The sequence below is a fragment of the Camelina sativa genome, chromosome 5 (genome assembly GCF_030686135.1).
Source record: "Camelina sativa cultivar CO46 ecotype springtype chromosome 5, ASM3068613v1".
NCBI lineage: Eukaryota > Viridiplantae > Streptophyta > Magnoliopsida > Brassicales > Brassicaceae > Camelina > Camelina sativa.
The window spans coordinates 232,262-251,941 of NC_141884.1; the positions used below are offsets into that span (position 1 = coordinate 232,262).

Genomic DNA, 19,680 nt, shown 5'->3' on the forward strand with positions numbered 1-19,680 from the left:
CACTATCGCATGTTTAAGGCAAGTTTCGAGTTGTGTTTATTAATTATTTGACTTTCCAGTTTCATCTTCGTCACCCTATATATTTCCAAATTTAGAAGATATTGTATTCCACGTACGTACGTACGTTTTCACTTTTCAGTAACTTTGGCATGTATGAATTGTGCAACCGCCACAACCAAAAGTATGACATGTGTATTAGTGTATGATATATATCAAGAATCGTAGGAGGAATATATAAGATGTTTGTAAATTAAACATACGTCGTTGAACATCCGGATGAAAACATGATATATAGCGGGCTCACCTATTACGTAAGGCCCATTTAGGGAATTAGATTACAAAATTTAGTAGCCGTTGGGAATAGACTTGTCGTGAGTTTCCTCGGGCGAGAAGACGAAAGGGCCAACGGTGAAGAGCTTCATCTTCAGCTTGTTTTCTAGTAGACGATATTTTTGGAGAATGGCTCCGCTGATTCCACGGTTGATCTCCGTTGGAAAAGAACACGTTTCAGATGGAGAAAGCTCAAGAAACGCCCTGCACTCTTTGATCCTCATTGCCTTCTTATTATTATAAGAATCCTTCACTTCCGACGAAGAAAGCGTCGCCAGGAAATAACCCTTCGCATCCGTCGCTTGGCTAAGCACCGTCACATCCTCTGCTTCGTAACCGTACTCATCCGCTCTCTCACATGTCACCCTCGCTACTGCACCTGTACGTCCACATACCATAATTTCAGTTAATTAATTATCCCTATATTGAATGAATATTTCTATCACTATATATGATATATCATCCTGTCAAAATATATATATTCATGAAGCATGATGAGATCTAATTACCTTGGAGAGGGGTAAGCTTAGATCCTTGTTTGCAGTAGATGAGACCTTGAACTCCGATCATCGAGGAAAGCAGTTCCCCCTCGGTGATTGTCGTTACTCCGGCAGCGAACAGAGACGAGAGAAGTAGCATGTAAGGAACGAAACACAACGAAAAAGTTTGTGCCATTTTTTAAGTATACAATATTCAGATGTAATATAGATAAATAGATGTATAACTTGTGTGTTATTGACAATGCATGAAATCTCTACTGTGAGAGTACGTTATATAGGGTTTTTTGCGATTAGATTGATAACAATCTAAAATTAATTACAGTATATCTATGAGAATAAGGGATCTGACTTGAGCGCACGTATTGGCTCATGATGATACTAATCATTGCATTATTATGCATCCAATAGACAATAGTGTCTCCTTTTGATGCATTTAGAGGACGTGCAGCCACTTTTTATTTTATTTTAATTTACAATACATAATTTGTTATAGATATTTAGTTTCAATTTTGTTCGACAAGATACCACAAAGCGTCGAGTCTCTCTTGTTAACAATTTTTCTTAATCTTAATTAATGTACTAATGGTAATATTTGTACTTATCTATTTGAGATTTGACGTTAAACAAAATTAACGAAAGGCATGATTTCGTTATTACGGTACTTACTTTTTTTTAATCACGTGGACAAAAAAAAGATGAAATCACTTTTCACCTGCATACGTTTTTCCACTAAAATAACTTCAAACTCTTAATGCTGTCATTAGTACAGTTTATACGCAAAAATTGTTAAAGTTTCGACGGACTCAACCCAATTAACTTGGGATCAAAGAAAATTATTATCTTAAATAACTTAGCAAGTGTTTATTTAAGGTGGTTTTAGGTAATCATAATGTTCGAACCAAAAAAAAAGAAGAAGAAGTAATCGTAGTGATAACTACTACTATATACTATATTAGTTAATTTCAACGATTTAAATATCAGTCTTTCTCAATCAGACACATTTTGGATGAAAGAACCAAAAATATAACGATGAATTTTCAAACTTAGTAACATTTCTTGTTTTATTTTCTTGTTGAGTGTTGACAGCTTATTCTTTAGGAAACTAATTAAGATTTCATTAACGTATTATTATTCAAAGTGAAGCAAACAAAAAAAAAAGCATAGCCAAGAATGAAAGAATGGAAAATAAGCATAAACCACGATCTAATGATTTATTGTGATCCCTAGTAAACCGGTTTGGGAGCCACGGGGCTAGAGAAATAGAAAGGTTCAAGGGTGTAGAGGATCAAATTGTCGTGGCTAAGGAAGTTGGAGTTGTCGGAAGAAAGTGGAGCTCCGGTGACACCTTTGTTGACATTGGTCGGAGTCTTACACGCGGAGAGCGGAGAACTCTCAAGCTTCACGTTGCAGCTATTGATGTTCTTCACCTTGAGGGAGAGTCCGTAAGCAACGAAGTAGAAATATCCCTTCAAGTCCGTTGGGTAGCTCGAGATTGTAACCTTAGCCACTAGCTTTCCGTATGAGTCGAAGATGGGACACACAACCTTAACCTTGGCCCCTGTCAAGTACAGCACCGGTTTGGCTCAGTCCAAGACGAAATATGACAAATTTAAAAATTCTCCAATATTTCAGAATTCAAAGTTAAATTTGTACTCTAAGATATGCATAAAATTATGTTATTGTCAACAAGAAGCGGCTCTTATTCCCGAATAAAGACTCAATTTCTACCAAAGTGTTTTGCTCCACATACTGTATTATAAACACTTTACATTATTTTTTTCTAAGCTGTAATAAAATGTATGGCAAAATATAAAATCGAAATTGCAACTGCACCTTGGATAGGGTAGGTTTTGTAGCCAGATTTGCACAAGATGAGACCTTCGATGGCAAAATCAGGGTTTCGTTTTGGAAAGTGCTGCTGCTGAGTCTCAACCGGTGATGTGTAGGTGGTGGCTGGTATGGGAACGTAAGGTTGTGATGGAGTACTGTACGTGGTAGGTAGTGGCACGTAGTAATCGGCGGCGGCCACAACCAACACTAGCGCGAGGAGGAGGATGGAAGTGGCGGGGCTTGTGGATACCATTGTTAAATAGCTCTTGTTCGTGGTGTTGTTTGGTTAGTTGAAAGTTTGATCACAAGACATGGCTCTTATACTATATAGAACACAATATGATATATAGAATTATCGTAAGATTGATTATGAGGCAAGTGTCAGCTAGATGTTGGTTGGGGGGGGAAGAGACTAATTGGGTGCACGTTTAAATTTGTGTCAACGTTAGTAAAGCATTTCACCCCCAAAATCTAATATTGATTGGGATATGTTTTGATAGAATAGTATTTTATCAAATGACACACCAAGGATCCGAATCAAACCGGTGATTGAGACGCGATGATTTTTTATTATGGTTATATATTGCTAAAAAGTACATTTATAAATGTACGATTTCTTTTTACATGCATTAATGATTATGTGACATTTAGATAAACAAACTAAAAGATCTAAAATCATTTATTTGGTCATGTAATAATTATCTTGAGGTAGGATCGGAGTAGAAGTATGTACAGTATGATGTGTCTAGATAGAATTTGGCAGCAAAATAGGTAATGCTATACTTTTATAACAAAGTTGAGATAAGTTTCTAGAAGAACTTGGTCGTCAAGCAAAAAAAAACTGCAGCGACTCTGACTTGTCTCTCTCTGTATAAAAACCCAATACCAATGATGATTCTCTTTCAATATAACACAAAACACCAAAACAACAAAAGAAATAAAAATGTGTGGCGGCGCTGTTATATCAGATTTCATCTGGTCGAGTCAAGCCGGCTCTGTGAGCAGCAACAAGAAGCGTAAACCCGTCTCAGGTGGTACACTTTGGTTTCGTATTTGGTATTGGTTTTGTTATGCTTCACCTAATATAATAACCGTTTGGTTTTTCATTGGGGAATATCGTCGAACAGTTGGTGGGCAAAGAGATGGGAAGCGAGAGAGGAAGAATCTGTACAGAGGGATAAGGCAGAGGCCGTGGGGCAAATGGGCAGCGGAGATTCGTGACCCGAGGAAAGGAACACGTGTCTGGCTCGGCACATTCAAAACCGCCGAGGAAGCTGCTCGAGCTTACGACGTTGCAGCCATCAAAATCCGTGGCCAGAAAGCGAAACTGAATTTCCCAAACACTAGTAGCAGTGATACAAATCAAAAGGAGATGATGAATTTGGAAAACCACCAAGTAGAGAGCTTGTTGTCGGAGGAGGAGGAGGAGGAGCTGATGGCGTTTGAGGATTACATGAGATTCTATCAGATTCCGTTTCTCGACGACCAATCGACGACGGACCTTGGTAATCTATGGACCTTCCAAGAAGAAGAAGAAGATGACTCTCTCACTACTAAATCTTAAAATTATTCCCCGGATGCTAATTTCATTAATATGCTAATAATCTTGTCTTGTCTTGTCTTTAACAACAAGTCTAATTTGTTTCCATCTACCGTATTATATGCTCTGTAAAGCTTCCATTATTGTCTGTCTCTAAAAAATTTACTCTCACTAGTCACTACTGGTACTATTCCGTCCTTTATTGTGTTCATTCACCGTTGTTTTTTATGTTTCAAGAGATGTGATCGATCAAAATCACGAAATTATTTTAAGATTATCGTTTTGTCTTCAAAGTTGTTCAGGAGAAATATTGGGTATGTAAAAAATAAGTAATTATGGAGACAGTCTCTGAGAAACCGTGGCCCGTGGGGCTGTGGCGGCGTTAAAAGGCCGAATCTGTTGGCTTGACGCCGCACATGGTTTCATCGTTAAGGGGTGTCTGTTTTCTTACACTTTTTACGCCACCACGTCATTAGTTTGGCCTCGTTTCTATTGAGGTCCAATAAAGGGCCCAGAAAAGCCAAATTTTAGAAAAATGGGCTCAAAGAGTGATATAACCACACTAGCTCTGCTAAAAAATTTCGTAGTTCTTTCGTACCGTCCCCAGTAAAGAGAAAGAGAGAGGTGGGGAAACAAAAGCTCAGAAATACAATTTTTCTTTCTCGCTGAGTTCTCTCTTTATTCAACAAAACAAACAAAAAAATTCCCTGAAAAACAATGTTCCCCTCCCAATCAAATTAGAATTATATAGTTTCAGGACTTGCTCATTTTTATTATAACCTAAATCAGGCATCAGAAGAATAATGGTAACTGAAGCTTTGTCTCCAGAAACAACATCAATCTGATGGACCAATCATCTTCTCAGGAACAACAAGAGTGTCAAACTCTTCTGCAGTAAGAACGCCTAACTTCAGAGCCGCGTCCTGCAGGATAAAATTTCAAAAACTCAAAGATTTAACAAACTGATTTTTCAGACAAGTTTCTCATCTGCATTTGAAGAATGTTTAGAATCCAATATAGAGAGCACATCAGATGTTTTGCTATCAAACTGATCCAGACAAGAACCTTGTTTCTCTTGTCGTAAATCACAATTGTTTCGAGACAAATCATAACAAAGGCTTTTTTGTTTTACCTTCAATGTACATCCTTCTTTGTGAGCTTTCTTGGCAACTGCTGCAGCATTGTCATACCCGATTTTCTGGTAAAGGATTCGAGAATTTAGTATCGAGGTAAACTTATTTGTAATCCTAATTGGTAAATAGATGAAGTAAAGGCGGAGTTCAATATTTGGAGACTTACCGGATTCAGTGATGTCACAAGCATAAGAGACTACAGAGAAAATACATGAAGATAAATAATTAATTCCCAGAGAACATTTTCACATCATGGACAATTTTCAGACTAACAAACGAGAGAATAAGCCTACCTCGTGCAATAGCTTTGAGATCCTCTCTCTGTTGGCCTCAATGCCCCTCACACAGTTTTTCTCAAACGAAGCTGAAGCATCTGCTATTAATCTGACGGACTGTCAAAGAGGCGAGATCAAATGGTTAAGATCGCGCCATATTTTAAATACAATCAAAGAAACAGAAGTACAATGAAGATGATTAATGTACATGTAAAAGAGCGCTTGCGATCACCGGCTTGAATACATTCAATTCAAAATGACCATTTGACCCACCAATTGTCACAGCTACATGGTTTCCCATAACCTGCAATTTTGTTGTATGCAGCCCAAAGAGTCAGAAACAATAAAATCTTAGCATTTAGATTCATAGCTTAACAACATTAATGGAACTTACCTGGGCACAGACCATAGTCAAGGCCTCACACTGTGTAGGATTTACCTTCCCCTGAGAAATAGAAAAAAAAAATCAATTGAAACCCTAAGGCGAAAGTATGGGAAAAGGGAGAGGACAGAAGAGCAAAGGAAGATTGCATTCATACAGGCATGATACTGCTTCCTGGCTCATTTTCAGGTAGAACAAGTTCACCAAGACCACATCTTGGGCCACTATATAAAGACATGTTAAACTATAAGAACATAGTGCATTTTGAAGAAGAAGAAAATAATCCATAAAGATAAGATGACATGCCTTCCAAGAAAACGAATATCATTGGCGATCTTCATCAGCGATGTGGCGACTGTGTTAAGTGACCCACTGGTTTCAACACAAGCATCGTGTGCAGCCTGAAACAAGCAGAATAATTGAGCAACTGATTTCACCGTTCAGAAACATCTTCTATGGTTGGCCCTAGAGGCTGCGAATGGGTCCAATGTCTACAAATAATAGAGGTAGTTTAAAGGCTAACCAGAGCTTCAAACTTGTTTTCGGCGGTGACAAATGGCAAGTTTGTTTCTTCAGCTACTGCAGCAGCTATCTTTACATCAAACCTGTACAGATATTACTAGTGTTACTAACAGTGGACTAGTAAAACATCAAATTTTAGGAGAGATGAACTTGGGATGGAATTGTGGAAAACAACTTCAAAATGAGATATACCCTTTCTTCGTGTTTAATCCTGTCCCAACCGCAGTTCCACCTTGTGCAAGCTGGCCAAACAATTCTAGCAAGTTAGAGCTCAGCAATAACTAGAAAAGTTCAAGAAATCAGATCCCCCAAAGATATCATTTCCCAAACCTGATAGAGGCGGGGTAGAGTACAGGTGACTCTGCTAAGTCCATACTTAACCTGCAGATGAATTCCAGATTGCATGTGATTTTTTACTTTTGTTAGAAAAAACACAGTTTTCTGAACACACCACTTACTTGAGTAGCATAGCCACCAAATTCTTGTCCTAATGTCAAAGGTGTAGCATCTTGAGTGTGAGTTCTTCCAATTTTCACAATATCTTTGAACTCGAACGACTGACAGAAACAAGGTAAGTTTGGCAATAAATAAGAATGCATAGCAGACAGACCATGAAGCCTGAGTGCAAATGCATTAATGCAACAGGAGTGGTAAGATGTCTATAAAAAGGTATAAGAAAACAGGATTAAATAACAAAGTGTCATGGTCAGAAGATGTTACAAAAAATGGAACATTGCAACATCTAAAAAGCAACTCTCGGATATAAATAGTACCACATTGAACTATAATTAGAAGTGATTCATGATACTATTGAGGTCAGAGCAAGTTTCAATTTTAAAGAGTATTGTGTATTTAGCGAGTGGATCAAGTGTGTCACTTGAGAAAGAGAAAAAACAAAGTCAGACCTTAGATTCCAAAGTGCTGTGCAAAGTTTTTAAACTAGGTATCAGCCTCGAATTAATCTCGGTTGCAGCTGCAATGTGCATGACCTAGACAAAGCCAAAAAATATGACAGGGAAGTGAGCCAACATATACGAATGGAAGAAAAAAAAACCTGTTTCATAAAGCAATTCAAAAAACTTGAAGCATGTAAAAAATCAAAGCTTACAGTCGGAAAAGTGTCGTTAGAAGATTGTGATCTATTCACATGGTCATTTGGGTGCACACATTTTTCACCACGTTTGCGACCAAGAATCTCAGCTGCTCTATTAGCAATGACCTGCGAAGAGTCCCAAAAAAAAAAAAAACAAGCCAAAAGAGAAAGAAACATAAACACAAAGCCTTCTCTTGTAGCAATATAAAACCAGATCCTAAAAACATACATATCTCTAAAGAATGCACAGAAATTACCTCATTAGCATTCATATTACTCTGAGTCCCACTACCAGTTTGCCATACAACAAGAGGGAAATGATCATTGAGCTTTCCCTCAGCTACTTCCTGAGCAGCTTGCATAATAGCTTTCCCAATGGTTGGATCAAGACCATATTCCATGTTAACCTATAATTACAGTTATTACTAAATATATATTATGACGAACCAAAAAGCAAGAAAGCAATTGAATCCGAAATCCCAAAATCTTAGAGGAGCTGCTGGGGTGTTTACCTTGGCAGCGCACTTCTTCAAGACGCCAAAAGCGCGGACTATTGGTTCAGGCATTCGCTCGCGCTCACCACCGATTTCGAAGTTCTGCAGCGATCTCTGCGTCTGAGCTCCCCACAATCTGCAAAACAACACTATGAAACGTTTCCATTGGGGGGAGGAAAAAAAAGAGAATACGCAACGATCAGATCCCGAACTTATCGGAAGGAACTTGGATCGGCCCGAAGGTATCCCTCTCCTCCCTAAACGACGTCGAATAAGATCTCAGCGCAGTGGCATAACGCAGCGCCGTCGCAGTTGTTCCGCCGGAGAGCCGCCGCGACGCGACTTGAAAAATCGCCATGGATTCTTCTCTACCTAATAGTAATACTGCAGTCAACAAAGAAGCGAGCGAGGAATTATCAAATTACGCATTTCTCTAACCAAAATAACAACTCTACGACCCAATCTGTAAATGGCAAAAACAAAAAACCTTGGAAGACGAGAAGATGGAGAGCTGAGAGATGACGACGGATCAAGTTGAACAAGTGCTGTGAGAGATAGGGTTAAAAAAAAAAGGGTATTAATTTCAAATTATAATATTCAACGAATCAACAAGGTTTGTCGATATTTGAAAAGTATTCGTAAATACTTTTTCCAATTTCTATGTATTTACTATTTTCCAACAAAATATATTTATATTTATTTTCTTTTTTTCAAATATGGAAGATAATCAGTTCGTAACTCTAATAAGAAATGCATCAAATCAGAGATTTGATTTGATTTGATTTGAGACACTAAAGAAATACTTCTATAAAAAACTCACAAGGCAAATACAGTTTACATACAAATCTTTCATATATTTTATGTTCAACTAGTGGAAGAATGAATATACATAAAATAGAACAAAAAAGAAAAAACAAAACCAAAGAAAGAGAGCAACAAGTAGAAATTGTTGCTGCATTGTCCAGTACCTATTTTGTCTGTGACTGTGTGTTATATATATATTTATATATCGAAACTTGCACAACCAAACGAGAAAGAGGAAGAATCAAGAAAACAAACCAGTGGAAGAAAAATAATCAAATCAAGAAACGAATAAAAATCCATGTGAGTTTGTTTGTATGTATGTATCCGTACGGGTGAGTGAGTGTGGCCTTTCAATGTCTGGCGTTAGCAGCTTTCCGCTTCATATCAGCAGGACCTAACTGTTGTTTCGTGCCACGAGTTCCATTTGTTAGCTTCTGTGAAGCTGAAGGACGTGAAACCGAGTTTGAGTTGTTCCTGCGTTTTTTTTTTTTGGAAACATACAATAAGTAACAATGTTTTAAGATTTCTATGTTATTGTTTCCCATTCGAATGACAATTTACCTGAATTGAGGACTTCTTATCGCTTTTGAGACGGGTTGTTTCTTGGGTTTTGACTCAGTATTGCTTCTTGTTGGTGTCTTGGAGGATTGGTTTATTTGCCACAGCAAATCTGGCTCCGATGAGTCACTTGTGGCTGCATCTAGATCATCTGTGCCGTTGTTGTTTCCCATGAAGATGTTGTAAGAATGTTCAGAGAATATTCTTGAAGTGTCTGAAGACAAATCTCTCCTGTAAAAATCTTCCGGCAGAATACCAATTCCATTTTCTGTTGTGCCTCCTCCCCATAGACTCTCCACTCTTCTCATCTCGTCTTGTCTGTTATTCACCATCACCTTATCAACCCACTCGCTGGAACCAAAACTTGGGTCATCCTCTCTGTAGGCTTGCCCTGGACTTGCTACTGGTGGCCAAGGCGGTGAGTTCACTGTAATCTCCTCCACCTCACAGCTCTCAGCTTTCTTTGCCATGATGTTATTGTTATGAATCTACAATCACTCATAAATCATTTTCCAGTTTGAGACATGATTTTTAAAATTAAAAAAAGTGGAGTTTGACAAGAGAATAGTCACCTCTACTTCACCAGTTTTGGCTTTGTGTTTCTCAGAACCACCAGGAGTTGTGAAGATCTTGCTCTGCTGTGAATCTGCTTCTCTTCTCGCGAGAGCTGCTTTTAGCGTAGCAACCTATAAACAAACGCAAAGCCGATCAAACACGGTGTTTGAAACACCATCAACCAAGAAAGTAGAACGAACAGATTCAGTTTAAGCAAAAAGTAAAACCTGTTCTTTGAGTTCCTTAACATCTGAAGTATCATTGTTCACTCGCGCAGCACCGAGTTCAACCGTAGCTACTCTCTCTGCAAACTTTAAAGTGCTTATTGTTTCCCCAACTGCATCTGCCTCAGGACTAATGTGGACAAACATCAATGTCTTTGCTTGCCCCCCTGATGTAACATATTTGAAATCCCAAGTTAAGAAAAAATGAGTTTTTAGCTGCAAGTATTCAGGAATAAACTGCTTGGTGCCTTGTACCTAGAGAGTCTTGAAGTAGTTGTGTGAGTTTGCTGTTTCTGTAAGGAACATGTGGGTTCTTGTGAGCTAGGGAAGCAATCACATCTCCTAAAGCAGAGAGAGATCTATTAATGTGTTGTGCTTCTTTTAGTCTGTCTCCAGTAACCTCGGATTTATCTACTCTTTCACTGCCTGCTAGATCCACAAGATGCATACATCCGCGAAGAACAGCTCCTGAAGTCAAGTCTCTTCCTTGAACGTGAACAGTCAAGCAGCTGCAAAAAAAAAAATAGATTGACAAATGTTATATTGAGTTTGCATAAGATATTTGAAGATTAATGCCTTCTCTCTACCCCTTTTACCTGTGAGAACGACTGCTTCGATCATTCAAGGCTGTAGATCCAACGGCTCGATTCTTATGCCCAGTTTTCATTAGATCAATAACATCAAATGTTGAAGAAACGGGAACAAGACTTGCATCCGGCACACTTAGACCCTTTTGAGAGCTATTCCTGATCTCTAACGTATTAAAAAATGTTAAGGAATATGAAAATAAAACATGAAAATGATCTCTAATCAGAACATAAAACTTATAACCATTCATGAAAAAAGGATATCTTTTGTTGCTTCCATCACTAACGAGAAGGTCTCTGACTTGCTCATTGTAAATCTCAATCATCTGAACAGCAATATCGTAGCGGAATGTGTCTTTTCTTTGTTCAGCAAGAAGAAACAGATCACCAAGTGCTCTGTAATTAACTCCTTGACTCTTCTCTGTTAAATCTCTTGGTCCACTCTAGAAAATTTAGAAACAATAATAAATTTCTCTAGCTTCAAAGTGCTTCAAAATACTATAGTTTCAACTCTAATCTTACCATTGTGAATGTTTTTCCTGATCCAGTTTGACCATATGCAAATATGCATACATTGTATCCATCAAGAACAGAACGGACCAATGGCTGCATATCAGAGAATACCTCTTCTACAAAAAGCAAGATGGATCGTTCAGGTTCAATTCAATCACTAAAGAATAAGAGCGAGGCGTTTCAGTTTCATTACCCTGAGTCGCAGATGGACCAAATACTTTGTTGAAAGTGAAGGATTTGAGTGATTTTCCATGTCTTGATGCAGTATTAATCGCTATGGTATCATCCTCCATGTTCCCAATTGTAGTAGAAATGCTGGATTGTCCAGGCAAAAATGGTCGTACCCGACAGTAAACACGGATGCTACCCTTGAGATCCTGCACTTGATTATAAAGTTTTCTGTTTTCTTCAAGAACTCGGTGATAACCAGAAGCAGCATGAGCAAGGCCATGAATGTGCATACCTGTGGACAGATATATAGATCCGTTAGTTTCAAATTCTTGGATAATCAGAACTAAAGTAAGAAAAGAAGGATTTGAATACCAAGAGAAGAGAACTCTTCTTGAAATTTCTTCTGCATATATTGCATACCAGCCCTTGTAGTGTAGAGTGTCTGCTTTAGTCCCTATAATAATAAAACATAAAGAACAGTAGATACACTTAGAATCAGTGCTATCCCAAACTCGAAGAAATTGTGATAAGTTTAGATGGAGTAGTGTAGTGCCTACTTCTACATCTTCTTGTTGTTGGTTGAAGATTGTCAGTTGTTTAAATTGTCGATTTTTCACCTCGTCGTCAACAATCTGGATTTTCTGATTGGTTTCATCTTTCTTTATTATTGCCTTGAAACTCTTCTCTTCCCTCTACAAAAAGGCACTTCAGTAATCAGCAAAATCATCTAACCTATATCTTTTACAGAAAAAGATTGAAGCTGCTCTAACCTCTCTTTCACCATGAGGTTTAAGAAATGGTTTGTTGTTCTGTGAAGAAGTTGATTCTCTTGTAGCTGCTCTAACCTTCACATGACAGAAATTATCAGATTAGAAGAATTATGACACAACCGAAGATCATGTTCTGTGAACTAACCAATGAACCGAGAGAGAGAGAGAAGAAACAGAAACATACCAACTCAAACTGATTTGTAACTCGATTTTCAAACTCTTGTACAACTTTGCTCAGCAGAGATTCAATCAGCTGTTACCATAGCGTTAGAAATTTACATCAAGAACATAACACAGCGAAATGACAACGATATATATACAAAAGAGTAGGCTAAACGAACTAGTCTGAAACTCACTTTGGGAACATCCTCAGGCTTTTTATCTGATAGAACAGCACGAACAAGGGTGCTCAAGGAACCTGAACTGGACTGAAAACATAGGGTACAACAAAAAGACACAAAAACGTCAAACATTCCACTTCAGAAAGAAAGAAAAAAAAAAACCAACTAGAGAAAGTTGAAGAGGCCAACCAGCTTGCTAGAATCGGTGTCAGAGGGACACTTGTCATTGTTGATCGATGAGGTTCTGGATAAAGAAGAGTTCATGAACGGCTCCGAGTTTTTTCTCACAAAAGATGATTTACCAAGTGTAGGAGGCTTTATGTTGCCACCAAATTTCCAAACTCCAATTCCACCACTTTGTTTCCATTCATCATACGATTTGATTGCCAAAACACAATTCACAACTCGAGAAGCATTCCCTCCCTAGAACCAAAAAAGAAAGAAAGAGATTCATGAGCAGTAGTTCTTTGATTGAAGTAAATGAGAAATCTCCAAGGGTACATACTTGCTCAAGATCAGAAGCTTCAAAAGAAGGAAAGCCCATATCCTGGATAGCAACAAGGAAGTTCCTAACATTTTCAAAATACTGAAATGCAGATAAGGGAGCTCCATCAGCAACAAGAATGGCATCACAAGGACTTTCCACAACCTGGAAGAGAGATCAAATTTTCTCAGGAACCGCTTTTGCAAAAACATAATAATCTCAAAAAAAAAAAAAAAAAGAAGAAGAAGAAGAAGAAACCTTGGAAACAGCTCCAGGATGAACCTTATTGAGGACTTTGCAAAGGATAATACCACTTCGTAAGCCAAGCCTAAGGCCTTGTTCTGTAGGCTCTGCAGGCAAATCTTTAGCTGACACAACTCCAACCATCTTTCTCAGCCAATTAGCTGCCTCATATCTCCTCGACGCTACGCAAACAAACGCACAAGACGATTCTGGTTTAAATCTATCTAAACCAGAAGAAGAAGCACATTCTCTAACAATTTAACAAAAAAATACTAAAGCTAGAGTAGTCACACTAGGGAAAGAAGAAAGAAAGCAAAATTCCGAATTACCAAAATAAAAAGAAGAATTTGAAAGGAAGAAGTAGATAGATACCAGCTTCTTCAGCTCGACGAGACAGTAAATCATGATCTCCAAGGCCATTGCCGTGTTGCTGCAACACATCCTGCATTACTGAAGCCACCGTGAAGCTCAATCCTCCATCCTCCGTCGCCATCATTTACTATATAACAATAATAGTAGGGAACTTCTTCACAGAAATTAAGGGGTGAGCTCACACACTCGAGTCCGATCCAAATAAGATCGATCGGAGAGAAATTGGGATTTTTTTTTTTTTTTTTTTTTTTTTGGGTTTCCTGCCTGGTAAAGAAATTAAGAGGTGAGCTTTTTTAAAAAGGTAACTTGGGAAGAATACTCATAACCTCCTCCTCCATGAATCAATGAATGCTATATCTCTCTCTCTCTCTCTCTCTCTCTTTCTCTCTGGGAAAAAAAAAATAACAAAGATACACAACAAAGGTTGTAAAGCTATTATAACAACTGCCTTTATACTCTGTCCTCTTCACTCTTCCTTCTCTCTCTATATTCTCTCCACTCCACTCCCCGAACCTGTAGCTTCGTTTTTTCTTCTTCCCCCCCCCCCCCCCCCACCTCTAATCTTAAGGCTCTTCTTCTAACCAACATGAAAAAAAACGTATTTCAGGTTCTCGCGCGTGACGATCACGCGATGTAATCTTCTTTTTTTTCTTCTTCTTTCCGGTTAGCCTCGGTCTACCCGTTTGGATTTTCCTTTTTATTTATTATTAAAAGCCTTACTATTTATATCGATTTTTAAGTTCGTTACGATTTATTATTGTATTGTTGCTTCAATCGGATCTCTCATCAATGATATAATTGTTCCTCCTATTACCATGAGTACAGTTTTGATTAATTAGTAGTATAATAACTATTTAATTGAATCCAAAGATCATTGCTTTTTTTGGAAGATGGTCACATTTTTCCGTTTGAAGAAAATTTAGTGTCATCGTGTTAATCATTTTCGATGCCCTTTACTCCAAATCGTAGTATTATTATTATTAGTTTTTTTTTTTTTTTTATCGTAGTATCTATTTATATTATTAATTCATTTGCATGTTCCATGTTATATATATAATGTTAAGTTTATGAAGAATGAAAATGATGATGATGATGATGATGTATCGTTAAAACCAGCAACAAATCGATGTAGATAGAACACTAGTTATAGAAGAATTTAGTTGGATTCCATGTGTCTTTGCAATGCTTTAGAAGCAAAGAAATTATAAATCTCTTTTTTTTTTTTTTTTTAAATGATACTTTAGTGTAGTAGTAGTCTTGGAGTGGCCTAAAATTAATTAAGATACAATGAATGGCTTTTTATCTTACTATTTGTTTATAATGTTGTTATATAGAAAAGCAAGAATGTTAGGCGAGACATTCCTTTCCAAATATACCTTGAGAGAAAATGTATATAGAGTTAGTTGAAAGTTACTGCAATTAGGTCCATTACCCAATTACTACTATTAAATACTATGTTGTTTCCATCCATTATTATTTGGTAACTAACATAGGATTCTTTTTCACCAAAAAAAATAATATAACGGTCGGTAAAATTATGATTTTGTTGTATTTAATCAAAAAAAAATATTCTCGTTACTACATAATCAATCATCTCTTCATAGAAAGATTATGAAGATCATGTTGTATATTAATAACACTTACTGATAATTAGTAATTTTTTGTTCATAACGGACGAACTTAAAAGACTTAAGTGACTAATGAGAGAACTTATTTTATAAACACGGTTTAGGTCTGTCGATAGATAGATGATGATAAACATTGGATATGGGCAACGTGTCAACGTCCCTACGGTGCCAAATGAGATCACACCACCAAACATTGACGGCGATATTTTCTGAGTAAGACATCCCCCGAGATTTAATTATTTTGTTACATACTATAATAAATTAATAATAATAATAAAAAAAAAGGAAAAGATTAGGGAGCTGCAACGTTCAAAAAATTCAAATCAGCGCCTCGGAGCCGGACCTATAAAATCAGGCAGGTTCGGTGTGAAAACCAAATCCGAGCCTAGCAGGTAAACCCCACGTAGAGAGCGTCTTTGACGAGATGGACCCACGTAGAATGTGGTTGGTGCTACGACCCGACTGTCACTCAAGTCAATACCACGAACCAATCGTCAACTGCCACGTCTTTTCGAATTCTTTTCCGTATGAAGGCCACTCGCTTGATTTGGCGCGTGTCGATCAGTGCCCCCGCTTCTCCCTTCCTTCACGCCTAACCAAAACAAAAATAAGCATCATTTTTAATTTTTTAGCAACTAATTTTTGTTTTGTTTTGTTCTCTTCTCCAAGTTGAAAATTTTGAAAATTCAAAATGCAACCAGGAATGATCATCATGAGCAGGCTAATATACTATAGTACTATTAAGATATATACTATATCATATATAATTAAGAAATTACTGGGTTTTACCTTTAGAAAACCTTTGGATTAAACAAAATAAAAATTAGAGGAGAAAAGAATAAAGAGGAGAAACAGAGCATGTGGGATTCAATCATAGTTCCTTAAGACAGTTTTTGATGATGTTTCAATACCCAGCTTTGCTTTTTTTTCTATTTTAATTTTGGTGAATTAAAAGCATCTTTTATCCCCTAATAATCCACCTTTTAATTTCTTCCTTCTTTTTTTTTTATAAAGGAATTATCGAAAATCTATAGTATTTGTGTACAAAATGATAATGAAAACTCTGACTACACTTTTCATACAATGATAGGAGTGACAAATTTTGAAGTAAAAGCATCTATATATAATAGCAAACCCACTTTTTGTGTTAATTTTTAATCCAACGGATGAGATTAGTTCCAGTTTTAATCCAACGGTTTAAAATTATTAATTGTGTCTTTTCGTCGTACCCCCATCTTTCAAAAGTCACATCTCTTAGTCTTTGCATCTCTTTGTTGTACCTCCTGGTTTCAAAAATCACATCCATTAATTTTTACACCTTTTAAATCACACCTCTTAATCTTTGCATCTCTTCGTTGTACCTCCTGGTTTCAAAAATCACATCCATTAATTTTTACACCTTTTAAATCACACCTCCTTAGTCTTTGCATATCTTTGTTGTACCTCCTGGTTTCAAAAATCACATCCATTAATTTTTATACCTTTTAAATCACACCTCTTAGTCTTTGCATCTCTTTGTTGTACCTCCTGGTTTCCAAAATCACATCCATTAATTTTTACACCTTTTAAATCACACCTCTTAGTCTTTGCATCTCTTTGTTGTACCTCCTGGTTTCAAAAATCACATCCATTAATTTTTACACCTTTTAAATCACACCTCTTAGTCTTTGCATCTCTTTGTTGTACCTCCTGGTTTCAAAAATCACATCCATTAATTTTTACACCTTTTAAATCACACCTCTTAGTCTTTGCATCTCTTTGTTGTACCTCATGGTTTCAAAAATCACATCCATTAATTTTTACACCTTTTAAATCACACCTCCTTAGTCTTTGCATCTCTTTGTTGTACCTCTATATATAATAGCAAACCCACTTTTTGTGTCAATTTTTAATCCAACGGATGAGATTAGTTCCAGTTTTAATCCAACGGTTTAAAATTATTAATCGTGTCTTTTCGTCGCACCCCCATCTTTCAAAAGTCACACCTCTTAGTCTTTGCATCTCTTTGTTGTATCTCCTGGTTTCAAAAATCACATCCATTAATTTTTACACCTTTTAAATCACACCTCTTAGTCTTTGCATCTCTTTGTTGTACCTCCTGATTTCAAAAATCACATCTATTAATTTTTACACCTTTTAAATCACACCTCTTAGTCTTTGCATCTCTTTGTTGTACTTTCTGGTTTCAAAAATCACATCCATTAATTTTTACACCTTTTAAATCACACCTCTTAGTCTTTGCATCTCTTTGTTGTACCTCATGGTTTCAAAAATCACATCCATTAATTTTTACACCTTTTAAATCACACCTCCTTAGTCTTTGCATCTCTTTGTTGTACCTCCTGGTTCCAAAAATCACATCTATTAATTTTTACACCTTTTAATTTCACACCTCTTTGTTGTACCTCCATGTTTCACATCTATTAATTTTTACACCTTTATATTTCACACCTCTATGTCTTACACCTCTTTGTTTATTATATATAAACTTTTCTTGACTACATAAACAAGTTTCAAAAAATTATTTTCTGAGTACTAAAGAATTGTATTATTGAAGTATTTTTTTAACTTTCAAGCATCAATCTCTACTTCAAGGTAATTTAATATTTTTACTGCGAATGACCTGTAGTGTTTCTCGGTTAGATTATTATTACTGTTAGTCGACACTATTAAGTTCATACATTAATCTTAGTTTTGTTAACTTTTAGTCTCTTCAAAATTTTTAGCTTTTCTGGTTTTCATGTTTTTGAATGGCTAATGTTATTAAGTACGTATGCCATATTTTTGCATGGCTAATATTTTTGATTCTCAATGTGCAGATTTTATTTTTTTACTTTCTGAAAAAAGCAAAACCAAGATACGAGAGGCATGATGATATGCACTGATGCTAGAGCTACGGATAAGCCAAAATTTTTTAACAAACATGGTATAATTATAATTTTATATATGTTCTTATTTTAACCTATTTATTTTTTCTAACAAACATGGTATAAATGTTATTATTATTTTTTTTCCATTAGATGTTCATGATCCAGGTTAGTTTACATTTTTTGTAAATAAAGTTTTTAAAAATTTTAGTTGAATTATAATTTCTTATACTTTCTGGGTGTCAAACATTTTGATAATATATAGAAATATTACAAATGAGCATGGAAATAGAGAGTGACGAAGAAAAAGCCAGACATACTTGTGACAACACAAAATCAAATTCTAGAAAGCGTAAGCACGACCAAATGACAAGTCAAGTTAGAAAGAAAAGATCTACTAAAGGTAACTTATTTAGTCTTTGATGACTTTCTAATCTGTATATACAACTTTTTAAAAACATAATGTATAACAGTCACTTTTAGAGTGATCTGGAATGCCAAAAAAAAAAAAATGCAAGAAATTTATAAAAATTAGTGTTTAACCTAAAGAAGAGAACATCAAAAGGTGAGATATTATTATCACATGTTTAACCACATCGACTTCGTTTTCGCTGTCGTTTATTGAAGAATATGATGGTACCGATTCATAAACATAAGTGGGAAATCAAATAAAAGGGGAATGCAGCCTGGATGGAGCGCAGCCGACATGGTGGAATGGGATGGATTGGGAGAGACCAACATAAAATCCTCTGTTCTATATTTTATAAATTTTCTGAACTTTTGTAGTTTAATTGAATTGCTTTGATTGAATAGCTGATGAGTGTACAAGTTTTTGTCTATATGCATTCTTAGTCTGTTACGTCTTGATTTTTTTTCTTTTCCAAAGAGGAATATGTGATTTGAAGCAAATATTACAAATCCATGTATCAAATGTGTTAGTAGGAAATAAAGCAATCAAGATTAACCCATTAAAAGGAAGGAAAGAAGGAGTCTTTTGAGGGAAAACGTGAGACCAACATGCATGGAACTGTGGAAAGCATTACAGCCAAATATATATCTCTAAACGTTGTAGCTGAAGAATGTGAGTTACTCTATACTAACCAATTAGGTTTGATTGGTCGGTTATATAAAACTCGGTTTTGTACATATCTAAAAGTGAGAGAAAAAAACATCCACAAGCATAAGTGAAATTTCATATATGGTTAAAAGTAATGTTCATAGTAAATCATTTGTATACAAACTCCACTTGCTTACAGCATCGGAATATTGATTGTGATTTGTGAACCAGTAATCTATGGAAAGAGAAATCACGTATCAAAGTGAAGGGGAAACAAAACTCAATCCAGCCATCTACTCCGATCCCAATCTTCGACCTTCCTTCGACAAGTGGCATTTAGTACTTTCTCGATATAGTAAATAAACCAAGAGAGAAGCAGCCTCGTATGTATTTCGATTGATAATGAT

General features: G+C 36.4%; 5 protein-coding genes across 6 annotated transcripts; 1 reads left to right on the top strand and 4 right to left on the bottom strand.

Annotated features, from left to right (window-relative positions):
• Positions 1–219: 219 nt before the first annotated feature.
• Positions 220–1,092, bottom strand: LOC104784542 (protein SEED AND ROOT HAIR PROTECTIVE PROTEIN-like). The gene is made up of 2 exons (XM_010509575.2): positions 840–1,092; positions 220–709 (listed from the first exon to the last, which is right to left on the bottom strand). Exons 1-2 carry the CDS (start codon positions 1,003–1,005, stop codon positions 345–347), a joined length of 531 nt encoding a protein of 176 aa, XP_010507877.1. The 5' UTR covers positions 1,006–1,092; the 3' UTR covers positions 220–344.
• Positions 1,093–1,920: 828 nt separating this feature from the next.
• Positions 1,921–2,966, bottom strand: LOC104784543 (proline-rich protein 3-like). The gene is made up of 2 exons (XM_010509576.2): positions 2,664–2,966; positions 1,921–2,388 (listed from the first exon to the last, which is right to left on the bottom strand). Exons 1-2 carry the CDS (start codon positions 2,911–2,913, stop codon positions 2,054–2,056), a joined length of 585 nt encoding a protein of 194 aa, XP_010507878.1. The 5' UTR covers positions 2,914–2,966; the 3' UTR covers positions 1,921–2,053.
• Positions 2,967–3,546: 580 nt separating this feature from the next.
• LOC104784544 (ethylene-responsive transcription factor ERF071) lies at positions 3,547–4,397 on the top strand. Its single transcript, XM_010509577.3, has 2 exons — positions 3,547–3,691; positions 3,788–4,397. Exons 1-2 carry the CDS (start codon positions 3,604–3,606, stop codon positions 4,222–4,224), a joined length of 525 nt encoding a protein of 174 aa, XP_010507879.1. The 5' UTR covers positions 3,547–3,603; the 3' UTR covers positions 4,225–4,397.
• Positions 4,398–4,749: 352 nt separating this feature from the next.
• LOC104784545 (fumarate hydratase 1, mitochondrial) lies at positions 4,750–8,902 on the bottom strand. The gene is made up of 18 exons (XM_010509579.3): positions 8,587–8,902; positions 8,312–8,483; positions 8,118–8,235; positions 7,863–8,012; positions 7,621–7,731; positions 7,418–7,501; positions 6,971–7,069; positions 6,843–6,893; positions 6,705–6,754; positions 6,514–6,595; positions 6,297–6,391; positions 6,148–6,214; positions 6,003–6,053; positions 5,817–5,912; positions 5,627–5,725; positions 5,500–5,529; positions 5,333–5,398; positions 4,750–5,123 (listed from the first exon to the last, which is right to left on the bottom strand). Exons 2-18 carry the CDS (start codon positions 8,455–8,457, stop codon positions 5,037–5,039), a joined length of 1,482 nt encoding a protein of 493 aa, XP_010507881.1. The 5' UTR covers positions 8,458–8,483; positions 8,587–8,902; the 3' UTR covers positions 4,750–5,036.
• On the bottom strand, positions 8,882–14,293 carry LOC104784546 (kinesin-like protein KIN-14I). 2 transcript variants are annotated; one of them, XM_087451693.1, is made up of 18 exons: positions 13,722–14,293; positions 13,365–13,531; positions 13,128–13,271; positions 12,812–13,045; positions 12,638–12,709; positions 12,466–12,534; positions 12,282–12,356; positions 12,069–12,203; positions 11,884–11,965; positions 11,534–11,803; positions 11,350–11,456; positions 11,092–11,270; positions 10,837–10,998; positions 10,496–10,749; positions 10,244–10,407; positions 10,034–10,147; positions 9,465–9,949; positions 8,882–9,377 (listed from the first exon to the last, which is right to left on the bottom strand). In XM_087451693.1, exons 1-18 carry the CDS (start codon positions 13,843–13,845, stop codon positions 9,254–9,256), a joined length of 2,961 nt encoding a protein of 986 aa, XP_087307819.1. In that variant the 5' UTR covers positions 13,846–14,293; the 3' UTR covers positions 8,882–9,253. The 2 variants fall into 2 exon arrangements, with proteins under 2 accessions (XP_087307819.1, XP_087307818.1); XM_087451692.1 differs by having other exon boundaries at positions 10,837–11,270.
• Positions 14,294–19,680: the final 5,387 nt, after the last annotated feature.

Bases quoted from the DNA above. Each gene is read 5' to 3' on its own strand.
- LOC104784544 (XM_010509577.3), top strand. From the start codon at position 3,604: ATGTGTGGCGGCGCTGTTATATCAGATTTCATCTGGTCGAGTCAAGCC. The intron at 3,692-3,787 runs GTGGTACACTTT...ATCGTCGAACAG, and splicing joins GAAGCGTAAACCCGTCTCAG to TTGGTGGGCAAAGAGATGGG.
- LOC104784545 (XM_010509579.3), bottom strand. From the start codon at position 8,457: ATGGCGATTTTTCAAGTCGCGTCGCGGCGGCTCTCCGGCGGAACAACT. The intron at 8,236-8,311 runs GTTCGGGATCTG...GTTGTTTTGCAG, and splicing joins ATCCAAGTTCCTTCCGATAA to ATTGTGGGGAGCTCAGACGC. The intron at 5,124-5,332 runs GTAAAACAAAAA...TTTATCCTGCAG, and splicing joins AAGAAGGATGTACATTGAAG to GACGCGGCTCTGAAGTTAGG.
- LOC104784542 (XM_010509575.2), bottom strand. From the start codon at position 1,005: ATGGCACAAACTTTTTCGTTGTGTTTCGTTCCTTACATGCTACTTCTC. The intron at 710-839 runs GTAATTAGATCT...GTGGACGTACAG, and splicing joins TAAGCTTACCCCTCTCCAAG to GTGCAGTAGCGAGGGTGACA.
- LOC104784543 (XM_010509576.2), bottom strand. From the start codon at position 2,913: ATGGTATCCACAAGCCCCGCCACTTCCATCCTCCTCCTCGCGCTAGTG. The intron at 2,389-2,663 runs GTGCAGTTGCAA...TGTACTTGACAG, and splicing joins CAAAACCTACCCTATCCAAG to GGGCCAAGGTTAAGGTTGTG.
- LOC104784546 (XM_087451692.1), bottom strand. From the start codon at position 13,845: ATGATGGCGACGGAGGATGGAGGATTGAGCTTCACGGTGGCTTCAGTA. The intron at 13,272-13,364 runs GTTTCTTCTTCT...TCTCTCTTCCAG, and splicing joins ATCCTGGAGCTGTTTCCAAG to GTTGTGGAAAGTCCTTGTGA. The intron at 9,378-9,464 runs GTAAATTGTCAT...AAAAAAACGCAG, and splicing joins ATAAGAAGTCCTCAATTCAG to GAACAACTCAAACTCGGTTT.